We start from the raw sequence: 17020 nt of genomic DNA on the forward strand, positions 1-17020 counted from the left end.
GGCCAAGGAAACAGAAGTCCTTGCTGGGTCCCCAAGGAAATCAATGATAAATGATACCTTGAACAGGTGTGCAATTAATCATATTTTAAGAACTACCTTCAAATAAAACTCTTGTCCTTCTCACAGATTCCAGTAAACAGTATGGGGATTTTGTCTGTGTTTAGGCAGGACTGAAGAGCTACCAGGGCCCATGAGGTCACTAAGGCTCCAACCCACCAGCGAAACCAGTGAATGAACCCGTAAAGAGTGGCTTCAGAAAAGTGCCTGTACTCAAAAAGCTTTTTAGGTCCTTACAGCTTTAAGAATTAGGTATGTTTAAAGCTAGAGATAAAACTGAAGCTTAAGACTTCAATTAGGTAGTAGGCAAAAAGCATGACAATTAAAAAAGACTTGCTCTTTTTCCAGTTGGAAAGATACACACAGGCATTGCTCACAGCCACCTCTACCTTTTCTTAACCCTAACCCAGCCCGAGGAAGGTCTGGAGATCTTGGTGCAGGAAGGGCCTCACTCCTCCGCTCCACATCACTGTGCTGCCTGGGAGGCAGCTTCCCCTCCACTCTGGCAACAGAACACTTTCCCATTCCCCATCAGAAATTCAGCGCACATACAGCTGGTTTGTTATCAAACTCTGAACAGCCAGAAAAGAAACATAAAAACACTTCGGGAGATGAATGTCACCCAACAAAAGCTAACAGTTCCACAGAAAAGTGAACTTTATGATAGTGTGGTAATTTTTGCCCGTAAGCATGTTTATAATTCTGGGAGTTTTAAGTAAAAATAGTTTAGATAACTGCTGTAAATACAAATAAAACCATTAAGATTGTATAATGGGGATTAGGATTTTCAAAGGGTGGTCCCTGAACCAGTAGCATCAACACTATCAACTAAGGTGCTAGAAATGCAAACTCTCAGACAGCAGACTTCCTGACCTAATGTGTGACAAGATGTGAGTATCTAAGTCCTGCTGTTGGACATAGTACAGAGGAAAACTGCTTCCTTAACTCCGGGCTGATGCTATCCCACGAGTCTCCTTTACAGACTTGATCCTAGCTGTCACCCGTCCCTTTCTGAATAACCTTTCCAGGAACAGGGGGTGTAGCAACAGGAAAAACGAAAATACTGACAACTTACATAGCTTCCCAGAAATTTAGTCACTGATTATTCTGAATACAGCTTTCTAACCATATCCACAGAACATGTGTGCACAATTATATAAGACTTATGATGAGCACAGAGAAGGCAGGTAGGAATTCTGAATTTTCTAGATCTAAGGAGCTGTGGATTATCAGGAATAGGAATGATAATTAAATATGGAGAATAAGAAATGATACTGGTTTGTCTTCAGATGATGTCAATTATTGAGAGAGGAGAGCATGGAGGAAGAGAAATGGGTAAGAAGGTGGAGCAAACAGATTCAGGACAGGAAGGAGATTCCAAACAGGACGAGTCCGAGAGCCACCCAGAGTCTCAAACACCCAGAGCTTCAATGACCCTGGCTCTCACGGGATGCAGTGGTGTTTGTTTGTTTTTCTGAAATATGCACCTCTCTCCAGGCAAAACACAAATTTCCTAGGACTCAGAGTTGGGTATATTTTCATTTTTCAAGATACAAAAAGTTAAATATTTCAAATTGTAAAAATATCATCAAGCAAGAGTCTATTATATTGCAATCACTCAGGATAGCTTAAACAATGATACACATCTTGAAGACACACTCTAAAAAAGCTACTGGGCTCATTTCCTGTGGTAACCTCAACAGTTGAGAAGTCCCAGGCCTGAAGACTGCGAGAGAGAAAAAGGAAATGAAATGAAGGTGCCTCTGGGTCCTGAGGGAAGGCTAGCCCATCCCCCCATCCGAGGATGGGCTACGTTTGTACGATCCTGGTGATGGCTTAGAAAGCCCAGCTCTCATCAGAAATGCCAAAACAGGCAGGAAAAAAGACAAAGGCGGCAAAGAAAGGAGATGGGGAGCCACTGGGCAGAGGAAGGTGGGAAAGGAATAGCAATGGGTGTGTCTCCTTGTCCATCCGGACAACTCCTCCACAGCCATAGATGGCCACGGATGCAATGCCAGGCAAGAGCAAGCGCATAGCAGCAATGGGCTGGTTCTGCTGTCAAGAGAAAGGCAGTGCAGACCTCGGAGAACCCCAGGGGCATCCCTCTGGCACAGGGCGGGCACACTAACAGGACAAGCCACATGTCACAGCACGATCCATCAAGATAAGCAGCCCAGTGCACCATCAGGCCACCTGGCAGTCTTCAGACCAAGGCAGTGCCACCACTGGGGCAAAGCTGACGCACGCCCCAGCGAGCCTTCCTGCCACCATACCCTGGGTCCAAAGCCCCAGCACACTGTCAGAGTGTTGTAGCTCAGTTTTCTAAATTAAGCAGAATGCAAAAAAATCTGGAAAACCTCCCATAAAGATGATTAAAATAAAATGTAAAAATGTTTCAATTACATAGAAAGTTAGCTTATTCTCTAACAATGTGAGACACTGGCACTCATTCAAGTTCTGAGATGGAACCCAGATAACGCAAGCATCCCTCTCTCTGAAAGGATGTGGTCTCCAAGTTTGGATGTTGACGGTTGCCTGCATGTGCCTGTCCCATGCAAAGCTATAGGTTCTCTGTAAGGCCAGCAACCTGGAGGGCACTGTTCTCTTCTGTACTCCTTCCAAGGACTTTCTCCTCCCCCAGTCCTTGCCAGCAAGAACAATGAGTAGGCCTCATGTCTCCATGCTCTGGGCTGTGTTGCATCCTCTCTATTCTAATTAGTCTCTTCAAATTCAATATTTCTAAATCAAGCTTATACCTCTGACTCCCAATCCTTAAGCATTCTGGACCAGTCACTTTATATTGTAATTGGGTTCCCAGTGCCTACCCTCAGTTTCTGCTCAGAAGAGTTAACAGGGCTGCTGCACTGAATTCTCTTAAGCCTCCAACATGATGTAAAGGAAGTTATGCCCAGGGCTTATGTTATGCGAGGATGATTTAATGTGATGTCTTGCCAGGAATGATCAACTCTGGCAGCTGGGTAAGAAAATCTGAGCATTCAGACATCACTTGTAGTTAACAGTCAGGCCCCTGTGCTTGCCCAGGCATATCAAAGGTAGCCGCCAACCCCATGAGCTGCTGACACCATAAAGGGTCTGGTTTCCAACACCACGATGCTCCTCCTGCCTCAAAGAACAGATCACCAGTACCTCTGTCCCTGAAGAGCAAAAACATTTCTGTGGCCTTGAATTCCTCTCCGATCTGTCAACATGAGTCTTGAATATGCACTCATGGTGGTACAACCTTTTCAGAGGACTACAACCACAGCACTGGGTACACACTTACTAGTCTTTGTGCAGCTGGTTTGCATTTAGAAAATGAAACTGCAGCCTGCCAGACCAATGCCATGTAATGACAATGGACTCTACCCAGAGAACTCTCATTTTGGTATGGATGGTGGGGTCCTCACTGCACAGAAGGTGAATTGCAAAGAGATCTACAAAGCAGGTAGAGTATTTCCACAATGCACACACAAAAAGGCCTTGTGTGATACCACCCCCATTCCTCCCAAGGGCTCATCCACGTACTGGAAATACAAACCCGATTTGTCTGCTACTGGAGATGGATCTGCTGCGAGTCAAGTGGCCTCGGGGCCAATTCAGTTCACACACAGTCATCCCTCTCAAGAACTGTCTTTTTCTTTCCAATTCTGTCCCTAAGTGCTCTGAAAGCTCTTCAGAGAACTCGGCAGGGCTGCCTGTGGTAGAGACCTTAGGATTCCATGGTTCATAAAGAAAAACCAACCAGCAAAAGGCTGTCAGAAACCAAGTGCCAAGCCTAGTACCCAGGGAGGAAAAGAGCCAACCCCCAGAGCCCAGGCACAGTCACTGACAGAACAGGAGACTGGGAGTTTGAGTCTGTAGGGCAGAAACGGGGTATCTCAGCAGAGACAAAGTCCCCTTCACCAGCTGAACAGCACCGCACTTACCCTCCCACCCGCGGTGCGCCTGCCTGAGAACAGGCAGCGGCTGTCCATGAGGACTCACAACATGACAGCTGATCAACAACCTCACACAGGTTACACAGACCAATGACTTCTTCTCTCCCAGGAGCCCCAAATATTCTGCTCTCTGGAACAGGAGTGATGCAGCACAGCCACACTGAGCAACCTGCACACGTGCACATTCTCCTGGACCACGCCCCCCCATTCCACCCCCGTGCAGGCCCTGGCGACTCCAGGGCACTTACCGAAGACTCGCTATCCCTAATGAGGAAGTCGCCCTCCACGCCCCGCTCGTTGAGGGCGCACTCGGCCTGGTGGCGTGTCACGTTCCCGTAGTACCACTCGCGCCCCGCGAAGCGCCCGGTGCATGCAGGCCCCGCGTAGCTTATCTGCGGCGTGTGCGAGGGCTGCAGGGCAGGCCCATCACTTAGGACCACCACGTAGTTTTTTGGGACAAGGCCGACCTGCCCCCGGGCGTTTTTGCACTTCCACCACTCCGGGTCATTCTCCGGCTTCTCGATGACCTCCATGGTCTCGCCCTTCTCGAAGTTAAGCTCCTCCTCCGTGACTGAGCTGAAGGGGTACAGCGTCTGCACCACGTGCAGCACCCGTGCGCCCTGGCCATTGCTCAGAGAGGCGCCCTTCCGCAGGCTCAGGAAGCTGGGGGACTCAGCCGCCGCCTCGTCCGCCTCCTCCAGGACGTAGTTGGAAGGGAACCAGCCGATCTGCCCGTTGTAGCTGCCGCGCCACCAGCCGTCACTGCACTTCTCCATGACAGTGACACGCGACCCCTTCACCAGAGACAGCTCGTCCTCCCGCTCGGCCACATAGGCGAACTTCACGAAGGCTGGAATGTTGAGGTCGTAGATGCGGTCGGCGCCACCCCCGTTGGCAGGGTACTCGGCGTCAGTGCTGGGCGTAGGGGACGCGTCTCGAGCGCTCGTCTTTCTCTTGGTCTTGCCGAGGCCTGCGGAGACACACAAGGGCTCAGGGGGCTCAGGGGGCACAGGGGCCACGGAGATGCTCAAGGGCTCAGCGGGCGCGGGGGCCACAGAGACGCTCAAGGACTCGGTGGGGTGGGGGGCTCGTGGGGCACACAAGAACTCAGCAGGTGCCGGGAACATGGAGACACAAGGGCTCAGCGGGTGCAGAGCACGGTGGAGACACAAGGGCTTAGCTGGAGAAGGGCACCTGGAGATACCCAGGGTTCCGGGCTTGCAAAGAGGGAGCATGGCAAGGGGGGCATGCTGCCCCCCAGTGCGGTGAGAGGCACCAGCACAGCTCTGATGCTGGGGAAACACCCACCCTCGTTACAAACCAGTCACCATCAGAGCAGTACAGTGTTGACAGCTGGGGTCTGTAGCTACGGAGTGTGAAAAGCAGAAAAGTACTGAAACTGACCTTTCTCCTTTACTTTTTAAAAAATGCCAGAGTACAGCAGCACAGAAAGAGCAAACAGTGGCAAGCTGGCTTTCTTCTGAAAGGATGATACTTTTTGGAGAACTCCTGTGCCATCTTGAGAGTAAAATAAGGTATAAAGGCATAGACAAAATGCCTTCTGCCTTCTTCTATGGGGTGGGAAGCTGGCTATGAACTAAGAGGACCTGTTACCCTCTAAGACCCTTCAGGGCTCGGCTCCAGAGCTCGCCTCCTGCTGACCTGCGGCGGCTGGACTCCCTCAGGCCAGCCCACATCCTCCTCCAGTCCTGGCACAAGTAGGCTCACCCAGGGCTGCCTGGAGCACAGTGGCCCCCAGGGCAGAAACACATACCCTGTCCCTTCCTTTTCTTCATAACTACTTTATTCTCACAACAGGTTGTGATGAATGAATCAGAAAAAATCAGGTCCTGTGATAAGTCTAAGGTAGAATTTCTTATATTGTGATTTAAAACCCACTAGTGGACCATCAAATCAATTTACTGGGCTGTGACCAGCATGTAGGTATATTGGGTTGTTTTTTTTTTATGTAATAAAATAGAAAATCTCAAAATGCATCAAACACAAGGGTCATTGCTTCAGTTAGTGAGTGATGAAGCTGTAATGGGAAACTTCTTCCTGTGCATGTGGAAAAGTTTAAGTAGCCCTACAGTAAAAATGCTTTACCTTGGTTAAAATGCAATGGATCGTGGAACCTTCTCAAGAAGTGAGCCTTGAGAAGGAAGGCATGTCATTACCAGAGCTGGGGTGTGCCTCTAGGCAGGTAGGGCGGGCTGTGCTCCTCAGTTTTCCTACTAGATGGCTGCTGGCCCACCAGCACTGCATTACCTCCTTCGGCAATTTGCAGATTTTGCTAGTATGGAAACTGTGGCCACTTGCAGATTTTTTTCCCCCAAAAAATGACACCAAAGCACTTTTATGGGTAACTTGTACCTTTTATTCCTTAAACTAGAGTAAACACAGAGCAATCCTAAGAATCACCTTTGCTTCCACCCCCTTGTGAGCAGGCAGGCCAAGAGGAATAAAATGTTGCCCTGTCATCAGCCTCTGCTGGGGCCTGCTGGGCACTGCCTTCCAGAGCAGCCCCAGCCCACATCTAACACTCTGCCGCCCTGGAACACGAGCCCAGCTCAGCGCCACCAGCAGAGCAAGGCAGATGGCCAGACCCTTGCACAGCATGGAGAAGTTGACAGCACACTGGGAAGTGGTCATCTACACAAGTTTTCACGTGAACACATCAATTTTTAAGCCAGTGGTTCCTGCCATTTCTTTTTATACCACAGCATTTCATGCAGATGCACGGGAAATATAAGAGGAAGCTGGGATATTAGACCAAGTTAAAAATTTAGATTTCTATTTAAGATTTAATTTGCTTTCACGAAAACATGAACTTCTAAATCTTAGACCTAATCCTTTCATGTGATTTCAAACTTAGGATAGGTTATAGTGAGACAATACTGATGATGATTCAACAGCTTCATAATCCAGGAGAAAACAGCCAATGAAAGTAAATGCTGTCCAGAAGGCTCAGGTGTGATGAAGGCGCTACACACCTCATAAAGCAGTCTGCATGCTGAGGCAAAGAACCAGGCAGAGAGCAATTTTCATTGGTAACAAAGACTTCAAGAAGTAACATTTAGAAATAACATAATAGATCTTCTCAAATCTGTAAGTAATGAAAGCCACTGGAGAAAATCCTCCAGAAGACAGGTTTTAGAATATTCATCAGGACTAAAGGTGTCAAGATGAACAGGAAAAAAGACATTAGACCTGAGATGACCTAATACATTGTTGAAGACACTCTGCAACTATGTATGAATATGCCACCTTGCTAACTTTTTTCCAACAGGAAATAATTACTTCAGCCACTGAGTGTCAGGCACCATCCTGGACTCTGGGGACAGTGAGATAAACCCGACAGGCACACTCCCTGTCTATACAGTGCTATTTCTCTATCAAGACTGGAACATTCTAAACAGCAACCACACCATGGAAAATTAACCTGTTTTGCTCTAATGTGAGCTAAAGTCTTGAGGCAACTCTGGGTGAGGCAATACAGCTGGACAAATGAAGGCAGCACTACCCCCTTCCCCTGTGGGGTGGGGCGAGCAGGCCACCAATTAGCTGTGTGCTCTTGTGTAAGCTACTAAATCTGGGTCTGAAGTGTTCTTCTCCAAGAAACGGAGGCAACACTGGCACTGTATCAGGTTGCCATATCAAAGTGCTGGAGGATGGCAGGGTTTATACAACAGAAAATTATTGTCCCACAGTTCTCAAGGCGGCAGGTCCGAGACCAAGGTGTCGGTAGGGCCGGTTCCTCTGTGCCCTGTCTCCTTAGCTTGCAGACGGCTCCCTTCTGGCTGTGTCTTCACAGGGTTTCTCTCTGGGTGTCTCTGCCCTAATTTCCTCTTCTTACAAGGACACCAGTCACACTGGATTAGGGCCACCCTAAAGCCCTCATTTTAACTAAATTACCTCGGTAAAGCCCTACACCAAATAGTCACACACTTCTCATATGTTAAGTGCTCAACATATGAATTTTGGGGGACATGATTCAGCCCCTAACAAGCACCTAAATTCAGTCCATAAATACAAGGCACAGGCAGTGCTCTATGAATGACAAGAATTACTGCATTGGGGTTTTGAATATTTTTTCTCAGAGCCACACTGTACCAAGAGAGAGCCCACTGCCAGGGCCAGATGGCTACCAGAACAGAAAGCTTGCCCGTCAGCCTTACCCAGAAAACATCATCCCATGGCAGCATGTCCTGTGGAGCTGCCGACACAGTGAGACTCAAGAGCTGGAAGTCTGGGGACAGGAGGAACCTGACCTCACTGGCATCTACATTACTTGTGACAGAGTCGGCACCCCCATTTCTGCAGATGGGAACCAAGGCTGAAGGAGATCAAGGAACTGGCCCAACACACCTATCCAGTGAAGTGGCCCAGACTGGTGCCCAAAAAAGCCTGTTTAATCCACAATAGTCAAGAAGTACAGTTCCAGTTGAGGCTGATGCTCAGCATGGTTTATCTGGCAAATGCATCATTGTTTGCAACATGATTTCTGTGCAAAACATTTCTGGGACCCTAAATTAGGGTGCCAAGAATCTATCCTCACCCCACCTTGGCCCTCCCAAACAATGGAGAATCCCTCTGATTCTAGGGAATGAAAATGGCCCCTATATCTCTAGGTAGAAGGGCTGAGGTTTAGGGAACAAAGATTTGGGGTAAGAAATGTATTGCGAGTAACCATGAAACCATGTGGCTGCCACCAATTGACAGCTGTGGGACCTCACAAGGAGGCCCTGCATGTGGACCAGCCAGTGGGCCTGAGCTTCTCACGGGGGCAGGAGCGGCAGTGTGGCCCAGCCCGCCAAGGCAGGGGAGGTGCCCGAGAGCCCCAAGCCTGACCGGCCGGTGGTGTCCAAGCTCCAAGTGACGTCTCTACACAGAAGGTAAATCTGTTACTGTTAAGGAAAGAGGTGGTATGGGAACCCGCATTTCCCAACCTGTTCTCTGTGTGTTTTTTCTCTGCCCATCTTCTGCTTCACTTCTTCTTTCATTAAAGCCATACCTCCTAATTCTTCCAGTTATAACAAAAACTTGAACTCCACTATGGGTTTTGACTCGAACAAGGGTGACTGTTTACAAATTTGCATATTTTCCTGGCAGGAATGGCAAATCCTCACACCCGTTTTGCATCCTAGGCCATCTTTACCTACTGACAGGGAACAGTAACTGACTTAATCTTGGCAGGCCAGACGCCCTCATTAGTGCTTCCACTTGCCCCTCTCCCTGCCTTGTTTTGGAAGCACACACCTTCCCCTGAGCCCTGTCGCCCTGACCCAGCCATGAATCCCCTGTGCAGCCTGGCTCATGGACAGAAGAACCTCCCGAGAGCACCTTCACCTACAGGTCCTCTCAGGTACAGGAGCCAGAACCGCGCAGGATGCCAGGCAGCTCCAATCCTGCCTCACTGGACTTACAGAGGCGAGGCATGGGCAACAAAGTGTTTCTGCAAGATTTGGGATGACCTCAAATGTTGTGCTTTCCCTCCAGTTCTCAAGGTCATCATAAAACTCAATTGCACAGAATTTACTTGGTGTTCAGTCATTCTGGCTGGAGGTTTTGCTGCAGCGTGCTGTGGGTAAGTTGTATCAGGGATGAGAAAATCCAAAATGTTTCTAACTGCTGGTATGCTGCATTAGGTGATATTAAGTATAAGTAACATCTTTTTGCAAAGTAATGACTTTCTTTACAGCCACTTCAATAATGTATAAACTGCAACACCTTTGCACTAAGAACAAAGAAATGGAAATGGCTGTTTAAAGAAAAGATGGTATCTCACATGGCACGTGTGACATTAACTTCTCAGCGAAGCTTAGGCTCTGAGAACATCTCAGTGTCCTTCAATCTGCAGTCATAAAATTGTGGCAGTTAAGATCTAGAAGAAATCTTAAGAGATGGGCTTGCTCAATTTTTTTCAGGCTGCTGCAGGGAGTGGGTCCTGTGGTCCCCAGTGAGCAGCGCAGGAGACCACGGTGGGGGGGTGGGGGGCAGGTCCAGACTCACTTTGCTCTACCAGGGCTCCTGGGCAGGAGGGTGCTGGACCAAGTGCTCCACGGATGAGATGGGCAAGTTGTGGACAGGCCAAGTGCTCGCCGCAGTCTCGGGCCAGTCAGCAGCCCGAATACAGACCCCAGAGCACAGAATGCCTGGGGTCTGTATTCGGGCTGCTGACTGGCCCCGAGAAATAGGTATGGGGCCAAGGGAGGAGGTGAACAAGCTCCTTGATGGAGCCACTGCCATCACTGCCACACTAAAGACCAGGCACAACCTGCACAAATGAGCTTTGTCTGCACTTAATAAATAATGTGCACCATCAAGAATGGTATTTCTTCCTCTGTGAGCAGACAGCATAATTTTATGTGACAATAGCCAAGCTAAATATAAAAATAAACTACTTTTCAGCATTGTTGATGATTTTCTGGCATTAAGCTATGGATCTCTGATTCTGAGTTATATTTTCATTGACAATAATAAGCACATTTTAGCTTTCTTGAATAAAATTACATAAAGGATTGAGTTCTAATAAAAGCTTTAATGTGTCATACATTATTAATGTTAGTGATTTTTAAGTCAAAATCTTTTAATTACTCCTTGTAAGATAAAGGGATGTTATAACAGATGACTTCAAAATATGCTGTCACTGTCATCTTCCAGCTGGAGTTCTGGAGACTTAAGATAAAATGTCAAACAAATTTGGTAGCTTGGGAATATATTCAAGCCAATTCATTTAGACATAGTACACGCAAGTTTTAGGAGTTCTACAGGAAAGCCACTTTGTTTTTGTTACTAATCAGATCAGTAACATAAAGCAGGTTTAACTAGAAAGCTTCCTTGTAAATGTCATTTATACTAAGAATGAAAGTTATTAATTTGTAGAATTCCCCCCATTAGGGTAGCACCTATTATTAAAGTCAATTAAAAATTACAAAAGGCTTTTTTAAATTAAATGCTAAGGAGAACTGACAAGATATGATTAAGGTATAAAGTGACAAGTAACTTGTCATATGTGTGAGTTAGTATATATTGATTGTTTGGCTTCTAACAGTTTTTCATGATTATTATATGTGAATTTACTTTGTATCAAGCTTTTTAGATATACTGGTGTGGTTAGTTAGCTTCCACTATTCAGAGAATATCCTGTACCAACATTTATGATCCAAATATTTGAATACAGGGAAAAAAACCCAAATTTACGAAACTAGTTTTGAAGGTGACCATTTAAGATTGACGCACTGGTTCTCTGTTTTTATTTTAATTTGTTCGGTATCCCCTCTCGTATTCAACCACACTGCTCTCTTCTCGTGGCTTCAGCAGGCCTGTCCGCAGCCGCTGGGCCATGGCAGGGGGGCCCCAGACTTAGGCCCGCGTGTCAGCACACTCCCCAGGGAACCGCTGCTGTGGGGGGAGATCGGCTCTGCCTCCTGCAGCTGCTCACGCTTGTAGAGTGTGTGTGCAGAACAAGGGGCGAGCAGGAATGTGGCTGCAGAGGGACAGAACCCAGACGGTGTGAGATGAGCCTCTGGACCTGGCCATACTTCCCAGTGTGTGGGCAGCCCAGTCCCTCTTCGATTCTCCTCTTCCTCCTCTTTTTCTGCTTTATCTGCTTTTGAGTTGACCTTCTGTTGCTTCAATGAAGAACACTGAAGGTACTAAACCTACCTAGCCCACCTCCTTAAATATGCTGGACTGTTAACTCCCTCTTAGAAAAGTGAGTATTTGGGTAAGTCGAAAAGAACACCATAATAATTTGGGAGCACTCAGATTTGGGGTGGGGTGGTGGACCACTACACCATAATTAATGGGCTGGTGCATGTTTCCTAGGCCCAGAGAATCCTGGGCTTATGGTATTTACTGCAAAGAGCCTCCATGAGAAAGCTGTGACCACAGACTTGGCCTGACTGACCAACACAATCTAGCCTCTGCTCTCTGGGGCCCTCAGATTTGACTTAGGATGGGCCCAAGTGAGGGCCACTACCTTAGGTCCTGTTCATCAGAGAAACCCTAAGGGCATTTAGGTGGGACTGGCATTCCAGTACAAGTTGGTTTGTGACAAGCCCAAATTTAAGCCACAACAGACTCAAGCCAAGCCATCCCTTGGAGGCTTCGACTAGCATCTGCTCCTTTTGTCACGTGGAGGCCTAACCATGCCACCACCTGCTGACCGTGGACCAGATTGGCAGAGGACAGGAGGGAAGTGTGTGATGGCCAGCAGGCTGCTCGGGGCTAGGAGCAGGCCAGGGCAAGGCCAGCGCCAGGCGCCGTTGCACAGACGTGTCCAGGCAAGGCTGGCGCAACTGTGTTGGGCAACGCAGAAGGCTGGTGACCTAACTCTGGCGAGTCCTGCTGGTGGAAATACTCCACCTGGCACCGTGGCCTCACCATCGGGGGCTGGATGTGCTTAAAGGAGCCATGCTAAGCTCCTGACCACCCAGAGGTGGGACTGAACACAGCCCTAGACAGCTTTCCAGGCCATCCAGTCTCCCTCTGGGGACCAACTTTATTCACAAAAAATTCCAGCCTCAGTGTTGCTGCCCCTGGGTGCCCAACACGTCCTTCCACACTCTGTAAGGCCCGGACAGAGGGCAGAATACGTCCCAACAGCCAAGATGTGTGAGCACCCAAGAAGATGAGGACAAAGTTGGGCCCAGATCTTTCTTCTTCTGGTAGTTTAAATCTAGCTTTTAAAGATGAAAAACAATCAAACACTGTGTCCATCTGCCCCTCCTTGATGAGGCTGCAGGTAATACAGCCCTGGGAAAACACCACGGGCTCCTGGGCAGGACCCCAATGCCAGTGAGTAGCTCACTAACTGTGGGCCCGTCCCCTGCAGCAGAACCAGAGGGTTGATACCAGAGATCTGCTGAACACTAGGATGCATGAACAGCACAAAATACCATGATGTTGTGTCTCCCAGGAGAAACTCTTTCTGCACATGCCCTTGGGGCACTTGCCTATCTAAATTTCAGCCTCCACCCCACCAAGCTGAACTTCCCTCCGAAAAGGACTGGGTTAAGTCATCTGTGGCCTCTGGTCCAGGCATTCAGTGAATGCCTGCTCAGTTAATAAACCCCACCACTTTCTATCTCACCCCCATTATTTCACAGGCTCTCATCAGTCCTTCCAGACTCATCTCCTAAGATTTGCACCAATGCCACTGGGAGTGTTAACAGCTTACTTGGGAGCAGACTGATGTGGCAATTAGCACACCTCCCAAGCACATGCCTTGCCAACCTGCCCTGCAACCATTTCTTCCTTCCATCCTTCAACACAACTGTGACACCCTACCATGTGCTAGGCACTCACCCCCCAATATGTCCAGGCCAGGAAGGCCTGGCTCCAGCTGGGCTGCATCTGAAGAACCCGAGGTACACTAGTTCCTGGCCCACTCCACTTTCAGCTCTCCTCCAAAATGGAATGTTTCTGGAGATTTACTTTTATAATTCCTAGGTATGTGCACCTTATGTGTTTACCCCTTTCCCTATAATGAAACACTGTATGCTACACAAAATCCCCAAGTCCAAGGAGCGGGTGGCTGAGGACAGGAGGGAGGAAAGAGACTGCTAAGATGGAAGAGAGATGCCTTCCTGCAGCAAACCCACGCTGACTGGGGAGGGACAAAGGAGCTATTCACCACCCCCTAAGCCCAGATGGTCCCCTTTCCAGTGAGCAGAGGTACCAGCAGCCGGCTAACACACAGGTGTAAGGGCCAAGGCCTACCATCACACAGGGGCTGTGAGTCCTGGGCTCTGAACCGGAATTTCCTCCGTTGGCCATAAGGAAGCCTGTTCAGTCATGAGTAGACATGCAAATAACACGACTGAATATTTAAGCCTGTAAAAAAATGTTTTTTAAGTACAGGATTTTCTATCACGTGTAAGTCAAATGGTGACACAGATGCCAATGGAAAGAAACTTTTTAAAATTCTAATTATAATTTTTAATTAAAAAATACATATTTAGTACCTCTCAAAGCATTTACCCAATCCATTACCACTAGCATTTTTGAGTATGCAGAAGGGTGTAGGAGATGTAGCAAGGATTAGATGTGACATTTTGTGACATTAAAACGTCAATCCAATTGCCAATATTCAGCCTGCCTGCAACTTTTTAAGACCATATCTGCTAAGTAAAATGAGCTTGATAAATAAATAAAAATGAATAAAGGGAAAGCACATTCATGGTGGAATACACTGGAGGCAAGTGGCTGTCAGACAACTGAACCACCCTTCAGGTCACCTTCCAGGCCAGCTTCTCTGCCCACTAGCTTCTGACCTTAGTGAGGCAACAGCATCTGTCCACTCAGTTTCTTCGTCTGTAATATCAGGATATCATTGGCACTTGTGGGGCCTATGTGAGAGTCCAGTAAGTTCACTTAGTGTGGTGTCTGGTGCCCAGCAAGGCCCAGGGAGAGCTGTCATGGTGTTTATTGCCATTACTATGTCATCTCACATTTTCCTTCCTGGCTGAGGACAAAGGCAGGATTCAGGGCAGGAAGGCACAAGTGGTGCCTTCTTGGCAGAGGTGCGTTCTTTCCCTGCAGTGCTCCTGGGGGCAGGTCTCCCCTCTCCTGCCCTCTGGGTCAGGAGCAGCTAAGACATGGGACCCCCTACGATCAATCACAGAGAGAATGCTCAGTTCATGCAAATGGGCCTTCATGCAGGGAGTAAAAAGGAGCGCCATTTGCCAAAAAGAGCGGGCAAAGGGTCCTATGGGATCACATGCTGCTTTGGACAGGGTGAACAGTTACCAGGCACCAGCCCCACAGAGACCACAGGTCTGTCCTCTATGCCAGCACTGCAGCGGGTCTTTCCCATAACTGGGTTCCTCGTTCCCCCACGGCTTCAGCGCCGGGCCTGGGTCTGGAGAGGCCGGCTCCAGCTCTGCTGTGAAGTGGACATGCAACCTTGGGCAAGTCACTGAGCTCGCCCCGCTTTCACAGAAACACCCTGGACCAGGCTGTGTCCAGGGCCCTTTCCAGTGTTCAGGAATCCCACAGACAGCCCCAACTATCAAATCAACTCCACTTTTCAAACTTAACTGGACATACTAGGATATGAAAAACAAACGCATGGTAGAACCACAAAGGGTTCAAGTGACCTTTCGGGCCCACTTTTGTCACCAGTGTTTTTCTTAGCACCTTCAGTTAAACACTATAGATTTAATCAAATTATGTAGTATAAGAACGATAGCAGTTTTACTAACTAATCCACACTCTACTTGTAAACACCAACTTGCAAATTTGCCAAGTCAGACAATCAACTGCTTTGCTCCCTGAAAAACCAAAATACAAAATCAAGAGAGATTCCCTGCAAACAGCCCCCATGCAACAGCCTGCTTCCACGAGGAAATGGGTGGCGCCAGCCTAGCACCCCACAGAGATCTCCAGTGGCTTCCCTAGCTGCCAGAACCCAGGCACAGTCAGAGTTTTCACAACCTGAGTTCTGAGTTCAGAAGAGAAAACCCGGGCAGACTGCAGGAGCTGACCACAGGGACTGACCTGCAGACAAAAGGTGACTCAAGGAAATGCAGGCTGATGGGCAGGAAACACACAGCCCGCCTGGCACTGGTTGAAGCCCGCCAGTGAGACCCGGGCTCTAGAGATCCCCTCCTTCCCTCCCACGCAGAGCGGTGGGGCCACCAGGTGGAGGCGGGCCAACAGGAGGTGGCCGGCCAGCCCACGGCAGTCCAAGAAGCTCACAAGTCAGTATCTCTGTGTGTACCAGTACCCAAACATACCCCTGCATGTCCTGCCCACCTCCAGGGGACAGACATGAAAATGTAATGGAGGAAAGGAACACTTAAGACATATGGATCAGGTCTGAAAAAGGGAGCATGCCAGATGGGGAAGTGTGGTTAGGAACATGGTGAGATTTTACTCTAATTCTTAGGTACTTTTAGTTCATGCTTCTGTATCCTAAGATTTATGGCTCCCACCTGAGTAACTAGTCTGGGAAAGGGTGTTATCTATGTTCTTATTGAAGCACAGTACAGTCATTTTAATAAGAAGCAACCAAGATTCCAGTTTCTGGGAAACAAACTGGGCAATACATTCCCTGGCGTTTTTGTCTTTCCTCAGGACAAGGGGGTATCCACAGCTCAGGGCACAGAGCAATCTGGCTTCAAGCACCCACACGTGACTGCACGCCTGTCTCACTTCAGCTTCCAAGGACCCGACCCACCTCATTCCCATCCTCTCTCCTGGCTCTTAACCCGTCAGCATTAGTTTTTATAGTCTGTCTCTATTTTCTAATTATCCTCCCTCTAATCTGTTGTGAGTTGTTCTACATTTTTGGTTTTAAATACTTGGAGTTTAATATACAAAAACAAGTCCAAGTTTACTCTGGGTGGCTGGCACTGCAATTACTGTACAAGTTTCCACATTATGTGGGCAATGCATTTGGCAGGTCATTTCTACTGTGAACAACCTCCCAAGACAGAATCCTGAAGAGCTCCAAATTATGATACATCACATGTAAGTCACGCTCATACAAAGGTAGATTATACAACGGAGACCAAAGGTGAACCTGAAGTGCTAGACGAAACTCTGGGGACCCACAGAGTCCCTGTGATAATACAGTGAAGAGGTAATAGCTAATTTCGAGAAACTGAACATTTAAAACCAGACCGAGATACCTTCCTCTTGTTTTTGTGTGTTACTTAGAAACTTTTCATGGGGAATGATTTGGCTTTGCACTTTTTTGAAATGAAGAACTGGTTCCTTAAGGAGGAGCTTAGTTTCAGTAGCATGTTTATGTGGCAGGAAGAAGAACAGTAATTTTCTTATTCTTAAAGAACAACCAACCCAGAAAGACAAACTACTTCTAAGACAAGTGACCAAAAACAATCAGTTCCTCATCTCATGTGGTTTACAGAACATACCGAACACAGAGAGTATCCCGACTACTGATGAGCCATGAGATATATGCCCAAACTTGCCTGTCAGTCTCCCCTCTGGCGGGTGTTGGGGTGATGTAAGAAAAGCTTGATATCTTCCAGCCTAACTTCACTGTGACAGGG

At 48.0% G+C, this 17020-nt stretch overlaps 1 protein-coding gene across 5 annotated transcripts in view; it reads right to left on the minus strand.

Annotated features, from left to right (window-relative positions):
* The window catches only part of NCK2 (NCK adaptor protein 2), a 144410-nt gene that overhangs the window by 9347 nt on the left and 118043 nt on the right, over positions 1 to 17020 (minus strand). For all 5 annotated transcript variants that reach the window (XM_036921000.2, XM_036920991.2, XM_036920984.2 and 2 more), the window contains one exon: positions 4244 to 4965. In XM_036921000.2, the coding sequence (XP_036776895.1) occupies positions 4244 to 4965 (722 nt within the window). The remainder of the gene's footprint in view (positions 1 to 4243; positions 4966 to 17020) is intronic.

This window comes from Manis pentadactyla, chromosome 2, assembly GCF_030020395.1.
Source record: "Manis pentadactyla isolate mManPen7 chromosome 2, mManPen7.hap1, whole genome shotgun sequence".
In the NCBI taxonomy this organism is placed as follows: Eukaryota; Metazoa; Chordata; class Mammalia; order Pholidota; family Manidae; genus Manis; species Manis pentadactyla.